Source organism: Mugil cephalus, chromosome 3, assembly GCF_022458985.1.
Source record: "Mugil cephalus isolate CIBA_MC_2020 chromosome 3, CIBA_Mcephalus_1.1, whole genome shotgun sequence".
Classification (NCBI taxonomy): domain Eukaryota; kingdom Metazoa; phylum Chordata; class Actinopteri; order Mugiliformes; family Mugilidae; genus Mugil; species Mugil cephalus.
The window spans coordinates 687,813-707,654 of record NC_061772.1 but is presented as its reverse complement, the minus strand read 5'-3'; the positions used below and the strand labels follow the sequence as shown (position 1 = coordinate 707,654).

The 19,842-nt window shown below is 41.6% G+C and overlaps 1 protein-coding gene across 2 annotated transcripts in view; it reads right to left on the bottom strand.

The window, feature by feature from the left end:
- The window catches only part of adamts18 (ADAM metallopeptidase with thrombospondin type 1 motif, 18), a 70,295-nt gene extending 52,693 nt beyond the window's left edge, over positions 1–17,602 (bottom strand). The window contains exons 1-3 of one of the 2 annotated variants that reach the window (XM_047579716.1): positions 17,266–17,602; positions 16,932–17,013; positions 16,064–16,389 (exon numbers count right to left, since the gene is read on the bottom strand). In XM_047579716.1, the coding sequence (XP_047435672.1) occupies positions 16,064–16,389; positions 16,932–17,013; positions 17,266–17,367 (510 nt within the window). In that variant the 5' untranslated portion in view covers positions 17,368–17,602. The remainder of the gene's footprint in view (positions 1–16,063; positions 16,390–16,931; positions 17,014–17,265) is intronic. The other variant, XM_047579717.1, reaches the window with a different exon arrangement.
- Positions 17,603–19,842: the final 2,240 nt, after the last annotated feature.

Genomic DNA, 19,842 nt, shown 5'->3' with positions numbered 1-19,842 from the left:
TTAGGCTTCTGCGCTAAAGTGTTTCCAAAGCTCTGTGATCTTAACAGAGGAGGTTTGGAGATACAGACATTTGTATGACTTGTGTTTGCCATTGTTCAAAGTAAAGCAGGAATTGGAAAGTGAAGCATAAAGTAGAAACAAAAATTTACCCGACTGGCAAATAAGATACAGCGCTGTCTAGTGCTTGGGCGGAGTTGTTACAGAGCGAGTTAGACTGACGAGCGCACAAGTATAAATGTCTCATATGGGCCCTTGTTTGGCCTCACTAATCTGGGGAACACAGCAGAAGAGGACAGACACAAACAGTGGCCTTGGGCATGGTTCCACTCGTTATCCCATGTAGACACAGCAGGGCACAGGACTACTCCCACACCAGCTCATGCAAATGGAACTGTCCTCCTTCAAAGTGCTGGTAATTGCTCTCTAACTGGGTTACAGTTCAGCTCTCATACTGTTACTGACTTAAAAAATACAATGCTGCAAATGAGGTGAGAGTGTGTAATGATAAGATTCTGCAGACCTCAGTATTAGCTCGAAGAGCTAGAAATGTGGAGGTGTGCGTAAATACATGTAATGTTTGAGTGTAATTAAAATCTTCCTAAAATCGCCTCGATTTTCTGAGGCAGTTGAGATTTTTTTCAACATCTGCAGGACTATGCTCAGAATGATTTAGAGTCTGTGGTAGCTAGTGCTGTCTTCTATGCTATTGTGTACTGGGCAGCAGGGTAGGGACAACAGACTGAACAGACTGATCCACAAGGTCAGTGACGTTGTGGGAGTGAAGCTGGACCCTCTGACGGTGGTGTCAGACAGGAGAATGCTTCACAAAGTTAAAGCCATCTTCAATTCAGTTCAATTCAATTTTATTTATAAAGCACATTCCATGCACAAGGCAGACTCAATGTGCTTTACAAGAGGTATACATAGTTACAATACAAACATTTACATAAAAATCAGTTTGGAATCAATTGAAAGGTTAAGGTGCAAGTAAACAATCATATGTATACAATTTTCACCACATACACACTTAAAATCACACAACCACACATGCACACACGCACACAGCTTAGCAGAATGCTGTTGAAAAAAGAAGAAAAAGAAGAAAAAATAAGTTTTTAAAGATGGCTACTGATGTGGCATGTCTAACTGTGTCAGGCAAGGTGTTCCATTTTTGTGTGGCATATACACTAAAAGCTGCCTCCCCTTCTTTGGATCTGGTGCGAGGGATGAGTAAATTGCCACTGCCTGTTGACCGAAGTGTTCTTGCTGGGGTGTAAGTGATGAGCATATCTGTGATGTAGTGAGGTGCAAGACCATGTAGTGCTTTATAAACCAGGAGCAGTATTTTGAAATTGATTCTTGTTCTAACAGGTAACCAGTGCAAAGATTTAAGAACAGGTGTTGATATTTTTTGGTACCAGTCAGAATACGGGCAGCTGCATTTTGAATTAGTTGTAACCTCTGAATACCTGAATTCGGGAGTCCAGTGAATAAACCATTACAGTAATCTAATCTACTTGTTATAAATGTGTGGATTAATTTTTAATTACTATCTTTGATACACTGAGTAAGGGATTTTATGGGTGATAGGTCATCTGGGTGTAGTGAAATGTAAAGTTGCGAATCATCTGCATAATTATGGTAACTAAGATTATGTTTGCGTATGACATGAGAGAGTGGAAGCATGTAGAGATTGAATAGCAGTGGTCCAAGAATTGACCCTTGAGGTACCCCACATGTAATGTTAGTTTTGTTTGAATTGAATTCACCAATGGAGACATAAAACTGCCGATCATAAAGGTAGGTTCTGAACCAATTTAGAACTGGGCCAGACAAGCCAACCCACCTTTCAAGCCTTTCCAATAAAATTTTGTGGTCAACGGTGTCAAACACAGAGCTAAGATCAAGTAGAACAAGAATCGAGATTTTTTTGGAGTCTGTGTTTATACGTAGATCATTTAAAATTTTAATAAGTGCTGTTTCTGTGCTATAGTGGGGACTGAAACCAGACTGATAGGTGTCTAAAAGGCTATTTGATGCCAGATAATTCTTGAGCTGAATGTAAACTGTTTTTTCAAGTATTTTGCTAAGGAATGGTAAGTTGGAGATGGGCCTTTAATTTGTAATGACACTTTGATCCAGATTGTTCTTCTTCAGAAGTGGTTTGATGACAGCTGTTTTTAGTGACGCGGGAAATATACCTGACTGAAGAGACCAGTTAAAGACAGTTTTGAAAAATGGAGTTGGGAGAGGATCCAGGAAGCAGGTCGAGGACCTGAGCTGACCAACAATATTGTCAAGTTCTGTCAGATCTAGAGAGTTAAAGTGAGATATGACACAGGTGGAGTTCCTGGAGAAAGGAATGGTGAGTTCAGTGCTAGATTTAAGGGCACTAATGTTTTGTCTAATAGAAATGATTTTGTTATTAAAGAAAGAAGCAAATTGATCACATTTTTCTGAGGACATCATTTCAGAGGGAATGATGGATGGTGGGAAGGTAAGTCTATCAACAGGGGAGAAAAGCACTTTACTATTATTTATATTTTCATTGATAATTTTAGAAAAGAATGACTGTCTAGCCTGTTTGACTGCTTTGTTATAGTCATTCAGTTTATTCTTATAAATGTCATTATGAAGTCTTGTTTTTCTCCACTGTTGCTCTGCCTGACAACACTTTCTCTTTAAGCATCTGATGTCCACTCCATTTCTCCAGGGAGCCTTTTGTTTTTTTACATATTTAGTGTATTCAAATTATTTGAGTGGTGCAATTTGTCAAAGACACTTTGTATTTTTGAGTTGAAGTTGTCCACAAGGTCCCCAGTTGAAGATATTGTGGATAGCGACATCTCTTTTATATTATTCTGAAAGCTTTTGATAGTATTGTCATTAATTTTGCATCTTTTGAGTAATCGAGAGCTATTACGTTGTACAGGGAAAGCAGAAGCATCAAAATAAATGCAACAGTGATCAGAAAAAGCTACATCCACAACAAGAGGTATTGTAATGTTAAGTCCTTTTGAGATGACAAGGTCAAGAGTATGTCCTTTATTGTGGGTGGGTCCACGGACATGTTGAGAGAGGTCAAATGCCTCTAGCAGACTATTAAAGCTTATGGAATCTGGATCAGTTTCAATGTCAATGCGAATGTTAAAGACACCAGATATAATAAGACAGTCATAATCAGTGGAAACTTTAGATAATAGCTGAGAAAGAAATCCACATTTGGATTCGGTAAACAGTTATTATTAAGACTGTAGATTTGCAGTGTACTGACAAGGCAAGGTATTCAAATGATATGAATTCACCAAGGTGGACTTCCTTACAGCTATAAGCGTCAGAGAAAACAGCAGCAATTCCACCACCTCTCCTATCAGTTCTGGTGGTATGGAAGAAATTAAAGTTTGGAGGTGCATTCTCAATGAGTGTAGCAGTTGCATTTTTATCCAGCCAGGTTTCAGTAAGTAGAGTGAATTCTAGATTGTGGGCACTAATGAGTTTATTTATTAAAAATGATTTATTTGTAAGTGACCTGACATTTAATAGAGCCATTTTTATTTTTATTTTTTGAGGTGCATTTCTGTGTGGGGAGATGATAATTGGAGAGATATGGACAAGATTACTGAGGTTCTCTGAACTGCCTAAAGTTTGTGATAACAGGGATAGATGAGATTGTCAGTGGACTGCTATAGTGCTTGGAGTGTGGAATTGGTGACTGTCAAACAGAGTAAGCCATGCAGGACTGCAGGGTGAGTTCAATGTTCAGGGATAGGAGGCGAGTTCCATTAAGATTTGGGTGGAAACGGTCGTTTTTGAAGACGTCAGTTCTTTTAGAAAAACAGGTGAAGTTGTCCACATATGGGATGTCTCGGCTGCGACAGTATCCTTTCAGCCAGATGTGGAGTTGTCTGAGTCTACTGAATTTTACATCACCTAAACAGGGGGAAACAAAGGGGCCAGAAACTACACACTGTTTGTTGGAGTGCATAATAGTACTTATGAGGGAGATGTAGTCCTCCTTAAGCTTCTCCGGTTGCTGCAGTTTTAGGTTGCACGTACCAGCGTGTACGACCACGGTGGAGACTGATGGACGTTGAGAAAGCAGCTGTGGGATGATGTCATTGATGTCCTGAACGAGCGCACCTGGGTGGCAGGAAGTGCTGCATCTGCTGATCTCCACGTGTCGGACCATAGAAGTTCTAACAACAAGAACAGGGGAGCGGTCGGCAGGAATATCCTCAGCAGCCTGTTGCCCTCCGAGACCCACTGACGGAAAAAAGAAGCGGGGGTCTGGAGTGACGCGTACTCGCTGACTGAGGCCCATTCTTGGAGGAGAAGCGGAGCGCTTTCCCCAAGTTGGAGCTGGTGTTAGTAGAGGTGGAGGTGCTGTGCTTCACGGGGTGCTGAGCCACTTGCACCAGACCAGAGAGGGACGAGCCCAGATGTTGTGTGGCCGATGGCACAGAGGGCTGCCCAAGCTCCACCTGGGACGCGGGATCAGTGAGACAGTTGTCTCAAGTATTCAAGATGCACGCATGCGGCTCCATGTCGTGTAAACAATGACATGGAGCGGCGTAGTTGGTGTGGAGCCAGAGGAGACGGAGACGGCAGAGCCGGAGGAGAGGGTCGGGGTTCCTCCGTGAGAGGAGTAGGATTATCTTGGTCCAGTGGGGAAAATCTATTTTCCAAGTGAATGTAATGTTTAGGTGTGGAGCGGCGCGGTGGGGCGCCCTCGTCTGTCTTGACTAGTGATCAGCGACCAGGATTCAGGTGCAGATGGGGTGGAGGAGCCCTGAGCTTTGGGCTTGGCACCTTGGCGCATCCAGTGGTCGTGGAGGTTGATTTCCGGAGGAGAAATGGCAGTGGCAGGAGAAGTGGCTTCGGGTGCCGGTGGATCGAATGTGACTGTGTCCATAAACAGCTCAGCCTCGCGGATCTGATACAGGTTAGAAATGCGTCCTTCAAGCTCGGTAACTTTCTGAGCGAGGCGGGTGCAGCTGCCACAGGATGGTGAGGTGAGTTGAGCCATGATTGATAGCAAACTGTACGTGATGAACACTGAGGAAACACAAATAGCTGTGGCCAGTAAAGGTGAACGCAACACAGGGCAGGTGTTGTGTTAGGTGAGGGATGTAAGTGGTGGCACTGAGCAAGACTTACTCGCAAGGGCTCCACAACGGGAGCCCACAGGGGAAAAATGCAGAGTTATAAATCCCACACTAGGTCAGCAAGATGGGAAACGGGACTTACCGGCACAGGCCCAAAGAAAGGGCCTGTTGAGTTAGAGCTGCCTCCGGTAAGCGTATTGAACAGCCTGTACTGGAAGATCAGTCCTCATTCAACAGTGTGATTCGGGGTCGATATAACAAACACCGGCAAAGTCGTCCTTCTACGGCTAGCTGTAATGTTAGCTCGGCGGGTAGCTAGCGGGTAGCTAGTGGTATATCAGAGGATCTAAACACTGGATTGTTGTCTTGTATCACACGACAAGGATATCTTTTGTATTACTTCAAAGTTGCCACAGACTTCCAAGTGAAGGTCAAGACGTAAAACAGAGTATTACAGGAGCTTCTTATTACTGTTTACCCACAGGGGTGGCCATCTTGGACTTCAAGATTAGCAATCGTGGACAATGTGTCCTACCTACTCCATGACGTACTGGTCAGACACAGGAGTTCTTTCAGCACCAGACTGATTACACCACAATGCACTACAGAACGTCACAGGAAATCAGTCCTGCCTGTGGCCATGAATCTGTACAACTTCTCACTACACTGATATTGTGCAATAACTCATGTTAATACATGTTCACTTTCTTTTCAGGGGGGTAAGGGTGTCCCAATGGAAGGAGAGAAGTTTGCCATAGGGCACGTAGTGATAGAGTGAAAACAATAATCCAGCCCTTAATAGCCGGGACTCATCAATTCTTCTTGATGTGATCCAGCACGGGCTGGCAGGTGACAACACACATGCATGTGGGCATTCCCTAAATATGAGCAAGACCGTTACCAGGGCCCAGAGTCAGGTCAGAAGCCCCAGCACCCAAAACCTCCACCCCAGTGTGGGGCGCATGGGTGACAGGACCAGAGAACCACCGTGGCCACGGGGCAAGCCACACCCCAGCGCAGATGGCGAGCGACGATCAACACCCCCAGACCGACCAAGCGAGCACAATGGCCCGTCCCGACCAGGGACCATCCGAGCAGGGGGGCCAAGGTGCCGGCCCCATGCCCCTGGCGCACCCAGGCCAGGGAGACCACAGGAAGAGGGAACCCCCACCCGCCAGGAAGAGACCCCAGCCCCCCATCGAAGGGAGAGGGGAAGCACCAAGCCACCACCCGAACCAGTCGTACCCGAACAACCGGGTACCCAAGGGAGCCGCCACAAACCCGTCACCACGCAGCACCGGAAGACAAAGCCCAGCCAAGAGGACACCAGAGAACCTAGGTAGGTACCCCTACCAACCGCCGTGGGGCCACAGACCACTTTCTGCTTCACTTTCAACAATGGCGACTGAAACTTTCACTTAAGTCATACAAGTATTTGTACTGAACCTCCTCAATAAGCCTGTCCTTGATGTGTTCTGATCCAAAACAATCAATCTGAAAATGGAAGAGACGGAGATGGAGCCTGCCAATATTAAAAACAACGCCAATGTCACTGTAAATATAGGTTTACACTACAGGTCTGACAGCTCGTTAGCTAGGTCTTGACAGAGATGGCTCAGACCAATTATATCAACAGCCTCAGCAGCTCAGACGGAACCAATTCCCTAAACAAACTGGTCCTCAGCACTGGTGAGAAATTACCAGACCCATATCATATTCCAAGTGAGGAATGGATTGTAGATATGTCCAAATGGCCAGCTATAATATGGCCCGACATATACATATATCTAATAGTGGCAGATATCTAATTGAGAAACTTAGTGTGTAGACTAAGGACAGTTTGCATGCATACAGATCTTTGGACGCGTATAATTATGTACTTTATGGTATGTGCAAAACTACTGTCAGTTATGACACGAGTTCAGGTTGTAGCAGCCAGAGAATAACTGCACATGCATGGCAGGGTAAGTCTCGCACAGCAGATATTGTGAGTATATGATTTCTCTTCATCTATCCATTGCACCAGTCTCTGCTGCAGCCATCATGTGCCAAGTTGAGCTGTCAGGACAAAGACGCACCGAGGAGGTCACCTGCACATCCCAACCAAATCATTGGAAAGACATGTCCCACAAAAAGGTTGAGCCACAAAAGTTGAAAACCAACAACTTCCGCCAACCAAAGCGACACCTGACAGAGCTGCCTCAAGTCCATCACACACCAACACCCCACAGTATACCAGGTAGCCTATGAGAGTGAATGCGCTGATCTGTTACTAGTACACACAACCGTCCGCAGTGGACTGAAGGTTCAGGAGAGTGACATGTAGGCTATTACTATTATATTATATATTAGTACAATTTATCCATTAACCCGTGAGACCTGCTGAAAACCTCAAAAGCAAAATTTGAGGGGGGTCTCAAATTTTTCCAAAACAAAAGAAATAAATAAATGAAATAAAAGGCGACTGCAGAAGATAAGACAGCAGCCAACAGATATGAAGTAACGGGCAACAAAGTCACTGTTAACAAAATCAACATCTACCCCTTAAAAATAATGTTTGTGACGTGTGTGATTGGAGCAGCTGCTGACAGACGTGCAACTGACAGTGACAGTCACCAAACCTGAGCCACCATCTGATCCTCCCTTGTTCACAACATGATGTCTCTTGGACATATAAAGACATAAGCCTCTGTGTATTCTGTGTTTTTTCTCTCTTCAACTGTCTTGTTTCAGTTTTTGCCAGTGCACACCTGTTTCTCTCCCGAATGCTCACTCGCTCATTCTCGATCCGTAATGAAAAAACTAGTGAGGAAGAAATAGGCCTACAGATGTGGTTGCTGTGGTCAGAAGGAGTTATTGGGCTGCCAGTAACTCCCTGTCACTAGTTTGTCGCACCTCACCTGTCAACGTCTCTATAAACAGAACTACAGGCTTCTTTTATTTATTTATTTGGGGCAACAATCGGAAGATAGGGACCCCCACCCCCCGAATACTGACGGGTATTTCGCTCAATGAATTTACATAATACACCTTTAGGACCTTCGGGACCCCAATCTGCCCTTTTAATGACCTACCTACCTATTATCTTGGCAAAAGGATGAGTTCCCCTCGGGATATTAAACAGTTTCCAGCCTTCCTTTTGTCGATTCATGCAGTTTACAGCACAACAGGTCCTTGTCATTTTCCTTCTCTGCTGACTCTGCTGGTAAACAAATGAGAAATGTCTGCCCCCTGGCTGCATGCACATATGTGCGATGATGTTGCACACAAACCCATCTATATTCCTATAGTCTCATCACGATGTGTTCTGCAACCACAAACTACATTCAGCATCAATATCAAAGCCTGGGAAAAGAGCAGACACCTTTTTCACAACACAGGGAGCCAAACGCCTGGTGTAGACAGAGTTTGTAAATTGATAACCTCTGATAACCACATCACAACCATGTCAACGACATCTGCAAGAAAGTAAATTTGGACTCTAGGTGTAGTAGGACGTGTCTGTCTAAGCTCCTGCAACAACCAATTAAAAAATCAATTTTAGGCACACTTTTGTGTTTTTTTGTAGTGTGTTTTACACATAAATATAGATACTATGTCTATGGTATCTATGTCTATTGTTTTACCCACCACCGCCGTGCAGTTAGCCAAGCCTCGTTGCTAAACCAGGCCCTGGAAAAACACCGACAGAGAGTGTTCTGTCTCCCTCTGTCTTTACATTGCTGATTAATTGTGATGTTCGGCTGATCAGGTCGGAGCTCTTTCATGTCAAGCTTCTCCTGATACGTTAAGTAACTTCACTGAATTATTTAATTTCTCTTTCTCCATTTTGCGTCTCTGTCCGATAGTCTCCAACTCCCGCGGCTCGACCTGTCAGCCACACTTTGTGACAGGCAGCTGTAACGTCAGCCCCATTGCGGGAGGATGGTGGTATGCAAATCAAGCCACTACCTGTAGCGAGGCTAATGCTTTATTCTGCTTTCCCTGCATCCTTTTTCAAATGTCAAGATCAGACCCAGCATGGTTTAAAATGGGTATGACTGATTTAAAGCACTTTTCTGAAAATTTCTGGGTTGCAGATGGAACATGCACTGCAACTAGCCATGTTTGGGAAAACAAACATTTCATCTCACCTCGATGAAGGTTACAGGGTAGGGATCCGTAAGCACAATGAGGAGGTTGACAAAAACAGGCACATTCTATCAAAAAACATAGACTGTGTCAAGTTATGTGGTGCATTTGAACTTGCCCTGTGTGACCATGATGAAAGTGAAAGCTCAGAAAATCCTGGTGTTTTTAGAAGACTGATGGATTTTGTAGCATCACTGGATGCAGTTCTGCATGAGCAACTGCAGACTGTCACTGTGTTTAAGGGAACATCTAAGACTGTACAGAATTAACTCCTTGACTGCGTGCTGTCAGTTTTGAGAGAGTGTATTATTGGAGAAATCAGGAGTGCAGACTTTGTCTCCATCCAGGCTGATGAAACAATGGACATTTCCACTGTCAGCTGGTGCTTGTGATCCACTACATTGATAAAGCCCATCATGTCCAAGAGAGGTTTTTGCCACAGTCCATCGCCACAGCACTTCTGGATAGGTTGAGTTCCTTTCTCCCTGACATCCAGAAGAGAAACTCATTTCCCAAGCATATGACAGTGCAAGTGTCATGAGAGGAGCTACAAGTGGTGTACATAAGAAGATCCAAGATGTCTATGTAAATACACGCTATGTCCACTGCTATGCTCACCAACTTAATCTTATCACGCAGCAGGTGACTTCCTATATCCCAAAAGTGAGTTATTTCTTCTCAGACCTGGCTGCATTCTCTGGCTTTTTTTATAAGATCTCCAAAGAGAACCAGTGTACTTGATAGAGTGGTGGCCCACAGACTCCCAAGAGCAAGCACAGTGATGTGGAACTTCCACAGCCAAGCTGTGAACACTGTTTTTGACCACAAAGAACTGTTCCAGTGTTTTGAAACCATCAGGGACTCAGGAGAGTTTGATCCTGCCCATGTGAGAGAAGCTGGAGGGTTTGTGAAACTACTGGAGGATGATAGTTTCAGCTTCTTCCCGAAACTGTTCCACTCATCATGCCTCATGTAGACATTCTCCACAGCCAGCTCCAGAAGCGGACCTTCGACTCAGTCTTTGTTCAGGGAATCATGCAGCAGTTCACAGACAACATACAAAAGATCAGGCAAAATTAATGTGTATGTTGTGCTGTTTAATATTACTGATATTTTGTTCATCTCTATTATGCTTGTACCACTTCACATTTCTTGTTATTTTCCCTGGCAACTAAAGATGAACTTTTCTCTTCTGGTTCTGTTTAGAGATTCCCTCCCTACCCTCTGTGGAGAACACAGTGGCAGTGTGTCTCAGCTGGCCAAGAAACGCCGCGCACTGGTCTCGTAGGTCTTTTACAATGTTTCAGTCATAGTAGACCTATATTGTGAAAAAGTGGGGAACACACCTTAGAATAGCCCCTATATAATATAATAGTTTACTTTTATAGAGGTGCTATGGTAATGTGTATTTTTGCTCTTAAATGAACACATACTCATAAAATGAATAGTTTTTATATATTAAATAGAAAGCTGACTAATAGCCATCTCCATATTGTATTAAACTGGTGCATTCATCTTTTTAGGTTTGTGACACTATCTTGGGCCATGCAAAAGTCACCACACATAATAAACCACAGCCAAAAAGCCATTTCAGCTCCATAGACAGGTAAACAGCTCTGTGATGTTGTGTCCCCCCCACACACCCACACATGTTGCCAGTTAAACATCACAGATGTTAAACATCACAGATGTTTAACCGATAGAGCTCCCGTTTAACCAAGTTTTCTGTTTAAACCACTCCTGGTTGAATGACCTAGTTTTGTCTTTTCACTCTTGAAAAATGATTAAATCCTCCGGTCAACATGGTTCCAAAACTCCAAATCTCCAACTTTTGCTCAAGTGGTAAAGTCCTAAATCGCACACTAGCCAGGTAGTCAAGTCGATTCATCATGCAATGAATGAATGAAACATGAATTAGCTACCGGTATGTTCCTTTACTATGTCAGCCGAGCTCCCCTTGCTTCAAAACAGCCAATGAGAATCCCCACTGCCCATAGTGAAGTGGCAGAATGGTCATGCATTCTGAACGTCTGACAGACCACACACTAAAATTTACATCCAGTCTCGTCTTGTCAACGAAAAGTCATACACATCTCATCATGTTTTAGTCATCAAAGAGCCATGTTTAGCTCATTATCATCTTGAAAAAAAGGGGCCTTGTGAAGGAAATAACACTTCTCAGAACTGCATGGATTTTGATCACCTGGTTGTATTTTTTAGAAATTATTATTATTGTCACACATTATTTATTTGTTCATAATCTAAAATCTGCAAAACCTTTCTGGTTAGATTATAAGGATTTTCATGCAGAAAAGCATCAGCTTCAGTATGCAGGGCCTATATCATAACACTATCATGGAAGGGAATAGGAGGACAGGGGTTCATGGGGGGTGAACAGCTCTGAACTGGCACTACATAGTAAAAACCTGTGAGAGTTCAGACTGTCCACCAGTTTTGACCATCCCTCATACACCATGCGAAGACAATTGGGGGCAACAGCAAAGTGACCCTAAATGAGGCTAAGTCTCTAAAGAAGAAAGAAACATGACCCCCCACCTCATAGCCACTTCTCAGAGAAAAGAGCATTACATCTGAAATGACATCCTTTCATCTCTCATAAGAAAGAAACAGATAACTTGACATACTGCTTTCACATTTCAAATAGCCTGTTGCCGCGGGATTTTCTGACCAGGATTGATCTGCCTTGGTTGGCACAAATGGACTTTCAGACTGTCATCATTCGCTTGTCTGACCTCCCACTGTGAGAGCTGCATGTCTGTTTTTTCCCCCTCCCTCTCGTTATCGCATTGACAACATCATCATAACACATTAAAGAGTGCCAGAACACAGCAAGGTAAACACAGACAGCAAAATCAGAATGCAACAGGTAGGTACATCAGCATCATCGGGTAATTTAGGACAATGCGGGACGTGTTTCACACTGCAGGTTAGCCAAACTGTTAAATTCCCAGGTAGCTTGAAGGCTCATTTGACCTAAGAAGAAATGCTGTGACAATCCTTTCACACTGCTGAAAAGACCTGCAATAACCCGAGATGCATGAATAGAAGCTTAAGAAACATGGTGATTCTGTCATTAAATATGGTGCCTCCTAGGAAGCTAGAGACAGTAATTTAAAAAACAGCAAATAATGCCATGTTCAGTTACTAAGGATATACAGTAGAAAATCCTACATTGCTAGTCATCCATCCAACGTGCTTTGCTCTTAATACAGTCTTGCCCTGCTCCTCATTACAACAGCCAATCCCACTTCCAACGGTTTAAAAACAGCCTGCCCGTGGTTTGGCCCTGATACCTTCATGCAGGGTCTTCTCTTTCTCTCACTAATTTCTTCTCCAAACTCATTTTGACAGTAAAACAGTCAATTTCTCCAACTCTCTACAGAGACCAGCAGGCCTTTGGGAGAGCTTCAACACCAACTGACTTCCTCCTCTTAGGTACTGTCTTTATTCCCAATTTAATGGCTTAGTTTCATCCGTAGGCTGAATGGCCAGCTTGAAAGATCATTTCTACGTGCAAATATTCTTGGTAGAAGACTAGATGAAGATCATATTTTGACCCTTCAGAACACAACCATGCTTTCTTTGTCCTTTCATTGTCCAATATGTCACACCAGTCAAACACACAGAACGTTTCTCCTGAGCAAATGTCTAACATAAAGATAGCAAGAGTTCAAATGACCATCCAATCATTGATTGCCCTGGGTTCCCCCTTGGGCAAAGAAAAAAAATCTAATTGTGTCCTTGAATTGTGTCCTTTTTTAAGAGAACGGGTCAATGGTGTTTTATTGTGACCAGGGCAGTTGCTAGGAATTCTGGCCCCCCTGAAAGAATATCAGCAGGGGCCCCTCTACCCCAGGATTTGTAATTGCCACTTCTTTTACAACTGTGTATTATGATGATGATTTCAGTTTTTCAGTGCTCTTGTAGGTGCCTAATGTAATGCACCCAATTTGTTTGTTTTTTTAGGATTAACCATCTGACACACATAATTACTTAGTAGATCTTGAATGTGTCATAATAGCACAGCAAATGCTATGGAGTTAAAATTCTGGTGTTGGCGAAATTTTAGCAAGAAAATTAAAGTTAATTTTACTCTTTGTAGAGTTAAATGTATGTAATGTAATGTATATATAACTCTGAGAATAAATAGTTGGTGTTAAAATGGAGTGTTGGTGAATTAACTTTCAGTGCAACACATTTAACTCTTCATTTCTACGACGAGCTCTCTAGCTATGCCAAAGTCAGCAAATGCTAATTCATGGACAATTACACGGTTAATATAACTGTGTAGAATATTACAGTTATTACTGTCAATGGCAGAAAAAGTAGTTAATATAACAGCTAAAAACAGGGACCAAGTAAACAAAGACTGTAGAAATACAATGGTGTGAACATGTCTGTTTGACCCAAACTAAACAATGCTACATTAGTACAATCGGTGCCTATGTACATAAACCAGAAGAAAGTGTTTCAAATATCCTACAGGGACATTTAGATACATTATTTGGGTGCTTTCTGTCTTTCTCATTAAAATATTGGTAAAGATGATAGAGACTAACAAGACAGCGATAGTGGTAAAGTTAACTGGGTACAACTTTACTGCCCTGTTGCAGGCTACTCCGTCCTGGTCCTTCTGACGCCTTTTTAAAAACTTTGTTTGTGTTTGTATGTGTTTCCTTAAGCAGAAATTCTACCATGACACTGAGGCCAATCTTGTATGGAGACTAGAGACAGTTCAACACCTGCTGTAGGAGCTGCAGGACTCATTCTCTCATTTTCTCTAATGTTTGGGAACAACGTATGTAGAAAGTTTGATCTAATGTCTTGTACAAACAGTTATATGATTTAAATGTATTTTGTATTTGTTACTGTGGTGCATTTTAAAATAAAGTGAGAAGTGTTAAATGTTAACTATAAGAAGAGTCAATAATAAGAGTGTTATTATTGAGTGTTAACATACCAACATTTCAAAAAGATTCAAATTAACACCCTTTGGGGTATAGAAACCCATATAGAAACTTTAAAAGTGTTGAGATTCTCTCTGCATTGAATTGTACACAGCAAAATCAACACCATCAGAGTACAAAACAACACAGTAAAGCAATTTTGTAATTACAGTGTTTGGTGTTTAAAATAAATGGGCTGGGCAGGATACCAGTTCATACCGAAAACTAATATTTTTTTCTTCGTTGTGATATGAATTTTTAATATTTGTATTTGATTATAGAGACGGACTAGACCATTTTCCATGTAGCGCTCATTAAGACGCATGGTGCAGCTGTGTTACTGGCACGGTGAAGATGGAAAGGTTTGTAAATGAAATGGCAGAACAACAGGACCATGAAGAAGTTTGGGGTTTTTTGGTTTTAAAATTGGTTTGTTGGGCAAAAGTTGCAGTGCTAACATGGGACCATGCAAACCTATTTTACTGTGTGGTGTGAAATTATTCTATAATGTTTACTTATGTTTATCATAATAGTAGAATAGTACACCCTTAGTCTAGCTACTATATTATTTCCTCTCTCAGCCAGTAGAAAATTTTGTGAACACCTGATTATGCATAAAAAAAATACAGTGATATACTGTGGTACCGTCAGAATTTTGAAAAATACAGTGATATCTATCTATCTATCTATCTATCTATCTATCTATCTATCTATCTGACTACCTCTCTCTCACCCTACTCTTTCTTAGCATGTACGAGACCATATGGTGGTTTCCACTTCCATAAAATCTGAAAAGGCCCTCTTTCATCCATTTTGAATTTGTGTTAAACCATGGAGGCCCAAAGAGAATTCACTGCCTATGTAGATGTGTAGGGATTCAATATTTTTAAGCTGATGAACACATGACAATTCATGGTCACTGATGATTATGCACTCACAAAAACATAATTAAAATCCTACACACTAGTCCTGTAATCTAGGCTTGCCAAATTTGCAATATACCGATCAGGCAAAACATTAAAACCAACTTCCTAATATTATGCAGGTCTCCCTTGTACCTTCAAAACAGTTGTAACTCATTAGAGAATGGACCTTCTGTGGGTGTCCTGTGGTGTCTGGCAACAGAATGTTGTTAGTGGGAGCCTCAGAATTTCAGAGTTGTGAGTCAGAATTTTCAACTGGAACGCCCCCCGAAGTTGGATTTTCATGGCAAACTGTTATTAATAGTGTATTTTTTTCTACAATTAAAACTTTTGAATATTTCTATGAATTTCTGCTTCATGTGGGCTTGTAGATTTCATAAGTACAAATAATTCCAGTAAAAAACTCATGAATTGGTTCAAGTCAAAATCATTCAATTTACAATTTGTGTAACTTAAATAGCCTTTAACATTACTGTAATATGATTATTACAGATCTGTCCTGACTCCAGCTCTGCGCTAAACACAAAGATGAAAGGTTGTCACTATCTAAAAGCAACATTGTTGACTTAGTTCTTCTGCTATTCTACATAGGCAGCACAATAGTTTAGCAGTGACAAAAACTATAGTGATATGTAGTAAAAGGGAATGGATGGAAAATGTGATGTTGAAGGCTTTCCACATGTCAAAAAAAGAAAATTCTCCACTCGAGTCACTCAGTCAGCAATTCAGGGTCCCACTACTTCACAGTACTAACTATGTCATCCCATGACTTTGCTGTCTCTGCAATTAACTGAATTACTGTCTTTCTTCATGTACTGTACTGTCAGCAGTGTAATGTTTCCCGTACCACGTAGAAACCATTTAATCCACTTCAGGAGATAAGCATGTGATCAGTTTAAACAGAATATGAAATATAAAAAGTTATTCCAAAACTGACTGGCACACTTACCAATCCAGAGCATGTTGATATGGCTGCTGAGGAAGCTGGGACATTACGGATAAATCCCTGATACAGGCAGTTGTGTAACAATGGGTCGTCCATTACTGTAGCAATGCCATTTGAGCTTACTATCTGCACTGTGAACCCCGGACCAAGCACTGAAGACGGATGCAGGTCTAGGTGCATGTCCTGTCCGAAGGCAGAGAGCTGGTAGTGCAGGGAAGGAGACAGGGATCTCCTGTTCCGAGGGCGTGGCCTGCCCACATTGTGGGTCAGGTATGCTCCCTCAGAGTCTACCTCCACTGGGGTTACAAACACAAAGTCTGAGGAGAAAAGGGGTGGAAAGGTCATGTCAGAAAGTTCCAATGTGTAGTACTTTGTTCTGCAAAAATACTTTGACATATTCTTTTATCTCCTTCTGCTTTTGTTAGTTATGCCCAACATTTTCCAGAATGTATTTGGTAAAGTCAGGATTAGATCATTTACATTTAACCCTCATTGAGACACAATATATCTGTTTTGCTCCGATGCTTCCAGCTCCCATTTCCTTCACTAAATTAAAGTATGTAAATCTTTTTTACAGTTTCTGTAGAATGATAATGAAATGAAAGGGGAACCCTTGATTGAGCTCTGCACTCACTGGCCATGCTATAACAGGAGCAGCAGCATGACAACACATTATGAAGAGCTCAATAAGGATTCCTAACATTTATCTTAACCACATAAACAGACATTCCACAAGGAATTTGTAATATAACTGAACCGATCACTGCTATGCAACTCATTTTATTCCAATTTTGTCTACAAACATGGCACACTGCCAGCTGGAAGAAACAGCCAGAGATATCAGAAGACAAGCACTTACCATGATTTAATCTGTGGCTGTTGCTGGAAGAATAACCGCTTGAAACAGCGTGGGAGGCGTGCGAATAGCAAATGTGCAGTGACTGCAAAAACAGGCAACAACAAATAATGAATGGACAGGTGGCAACAGGCTACGAGCAATGCAAACAGTAGAAGCTAAGATAAATGCAATTCCTCTGTTGAAACATGAGTTGCGCCTGAGCTTAATTTGGAATCAATCTTCACAATGATTAAAACTGATAAACCAGTCTGAAAAGAGAGAAATACTTGTTTGGTTTTGTCACAAGTTACATATAGGTTGCATATATAGATGAATTCCATTAATTGAAACATGCCTTGATAATATTCCAGGACAACAGGGTGGAAAGTAGCTTGATTGAAGTGCAACCAACTAGCGGGATGGGTAAGGTCCATATCAGAAGAAAAAGGCAATCCATGGTGAAGCTTACTTCCTCGTCACTGCCTCGTCAGACTAAAAGAGTAAAGTAACAATGGATTGCGAAGGCACATAATGCAATTGGCACGCATTGTTAAGTGATCCTGTTCCTGCTTCAGGTGAATTCGGTAAATTGCAGCGGCCGCTGGAGCGCGCAGATGCGTCTCGCGCTCATGAATGAGAACGAGAGAGAGAGAGAGAGAGAGAGAGAGAGAGAGAGACGCAGCAGCAGCAGGTAGTGGTGTTCAGGATCAGAGGGAGGACTGCTGACTGAGCCGGCTCTGCCAGAGTCGGTCTGCAGGATGGAGCGCAAGTCAGCGGCCGGCAGCCAATCAGAGTGCAGCATCATTCTTCACCACGCGGACATGAAATAGAAGAAAAAGAGATTCTCCTCATTGCAGCACAGGGCTTTTGCTGACTTTAGAGAAATGTGTGTGTTGAAAATAACACACGAGGAACATAACAATTCAATTTTATTTATATATTGTCAATAACAATACAAATCGTCTCAAGACGCTTTACAAAAACATGAAACCTCCAGAGCAGCCCGAGGGCAATGTGGCAAGGAAAAACTCCCTCTTAACAGGGAGAAACCTTGAGCAGAACCCAGCTCATATGGAAGGACACATCTGCTGAAGGCCAGGCAGGTAGAAACAGAGAAGATAGAGAGAAAAGAAGAACAGGAAAAACAAGATAAACAAACTTCTGTCATAGATACATACATCAAGCTGAAGGAAACATGTAGGGTCTAATAATACTGCATATAGCTGACAATCTTATGTGCATAACTATTTAAGCTGTTAAAAAAAAATAGTTACAAGACCTCCACATAATACAGAAAATAAGTAGGTACTGACAAAACTCTCTGTGGGGCCCCTTGCTACATTTTAGAAACATTTTGTTTCTAAAAACAAGCAGGACAGTGCATTTCAATGATTCTTAGTGTTATATTAGAGTGAATAAAAGATTTCTAAAGGCAAGTTTAGGTTTGCTATGAGAAGCAAAAATAAATATATAGTACCATGTCAAAGGTTTAGGCAGGTGTGGAAAAAATGTGTAAAAAAGAATACTTTCGAAAAAATAAACAATGAATGCATTTTATAATTGATAAAAAAAGAACAAACAAAAGAAAAATCTAAATCACATCGATGTTTGGTGTTTCTACCGTTTGCCTTCAAACCAGTATCAATCCTTGATTTAAGTGTCTCTTCTGTTCATTCACTGCATTTTGTTAATTGATGAAAATAAACTATTAACACTTTTATTTTTGACAGCATTCTTAGTTTACAGCATTTGCATTTACAGCACACACATTTACAGCACACCTGCCTAAAACCAGCAAAATACAGACTTATTACTTAGACCTATTTTAAAATAAAGGCAATATTTGTCCCACTAACATTTTTGATTTTGATATACTATATTGATCCCTGAGGGGAAATTCTGTCCTGCTGTTTGACCCATCCACTTGTTCACACACAGTAATGCGTACAGTTGGAGCAGTGGGGAGCATATTAGGGGTTAGGTGACGTAATTGACTATTACACTACACTTTTACACTGTTAAGAGGTGTAAAAAGAACAGACTACAAGGATAATGTTTCTATACTGTTCATGTGACAATAAACTCTTTGAATCTTTTAATCTTGATTAAGACTTCTTTCCACTCTAAAGTTTTTCTAGGCTCAACCTATGGCTTGAATAGAACATTACCACAACAAACCTGTAACATCTGTTACAACAACCGGTTCTCCGATCATTTTCTTGTAACATTTGAATTTACTATAAGTAATTACACAGAAATTGGAAAGACTTTTCTTTATTAACAGGATATGTGCCCCAGTCTTTTAAAACTGCTGTAATTAAACCATTACTTAAAAAAAAACACTCTTGACCCAGATGTTTTAGCCAACTATAGGCCAATTTCCAACCTTCCTTTTATCTCTAAAGTTTTGGAAAGGGTTGTTGTCAATCAGTTGCTTGATCATTTAAACAGGAAGGGTTTGTTTGAAGAGTTTCAGTCAGGTTTTAGAGCTCATCATAGCACAGAAACAGCTCTGGTTAAAGTTACCAATGATCTCCTCATGGCTTCAGATAATGGACTTGTCTCTATACTTGTCCTGCTAGATCTCAGTGCTGCATTTGACACTATTCATCACAATATTCTACTACAGAGACTTGAAAGTGTGATCAAGATTACAGGAACTGCACTAGACTGGTTTGAATCATATCTGTCAGACAGATTCCAGTTTGTCCATGTAAACAACGACTCACCCTAACCCTAACCCTAACCCTAACCCAAAGTAAGCGATGGAGTTCCTCAGGGTTCTGTGCTAGGACCAATATTATTCACATTATACATGCTTCCCTTAGGCAATATTATTAGAAAGCATGGCATAAACTTCCATTGCTATGCAGATGATACCCAGCTATATTTATCCATGAAACCAGATGAAACTAATCCGCTGGTTAAACTC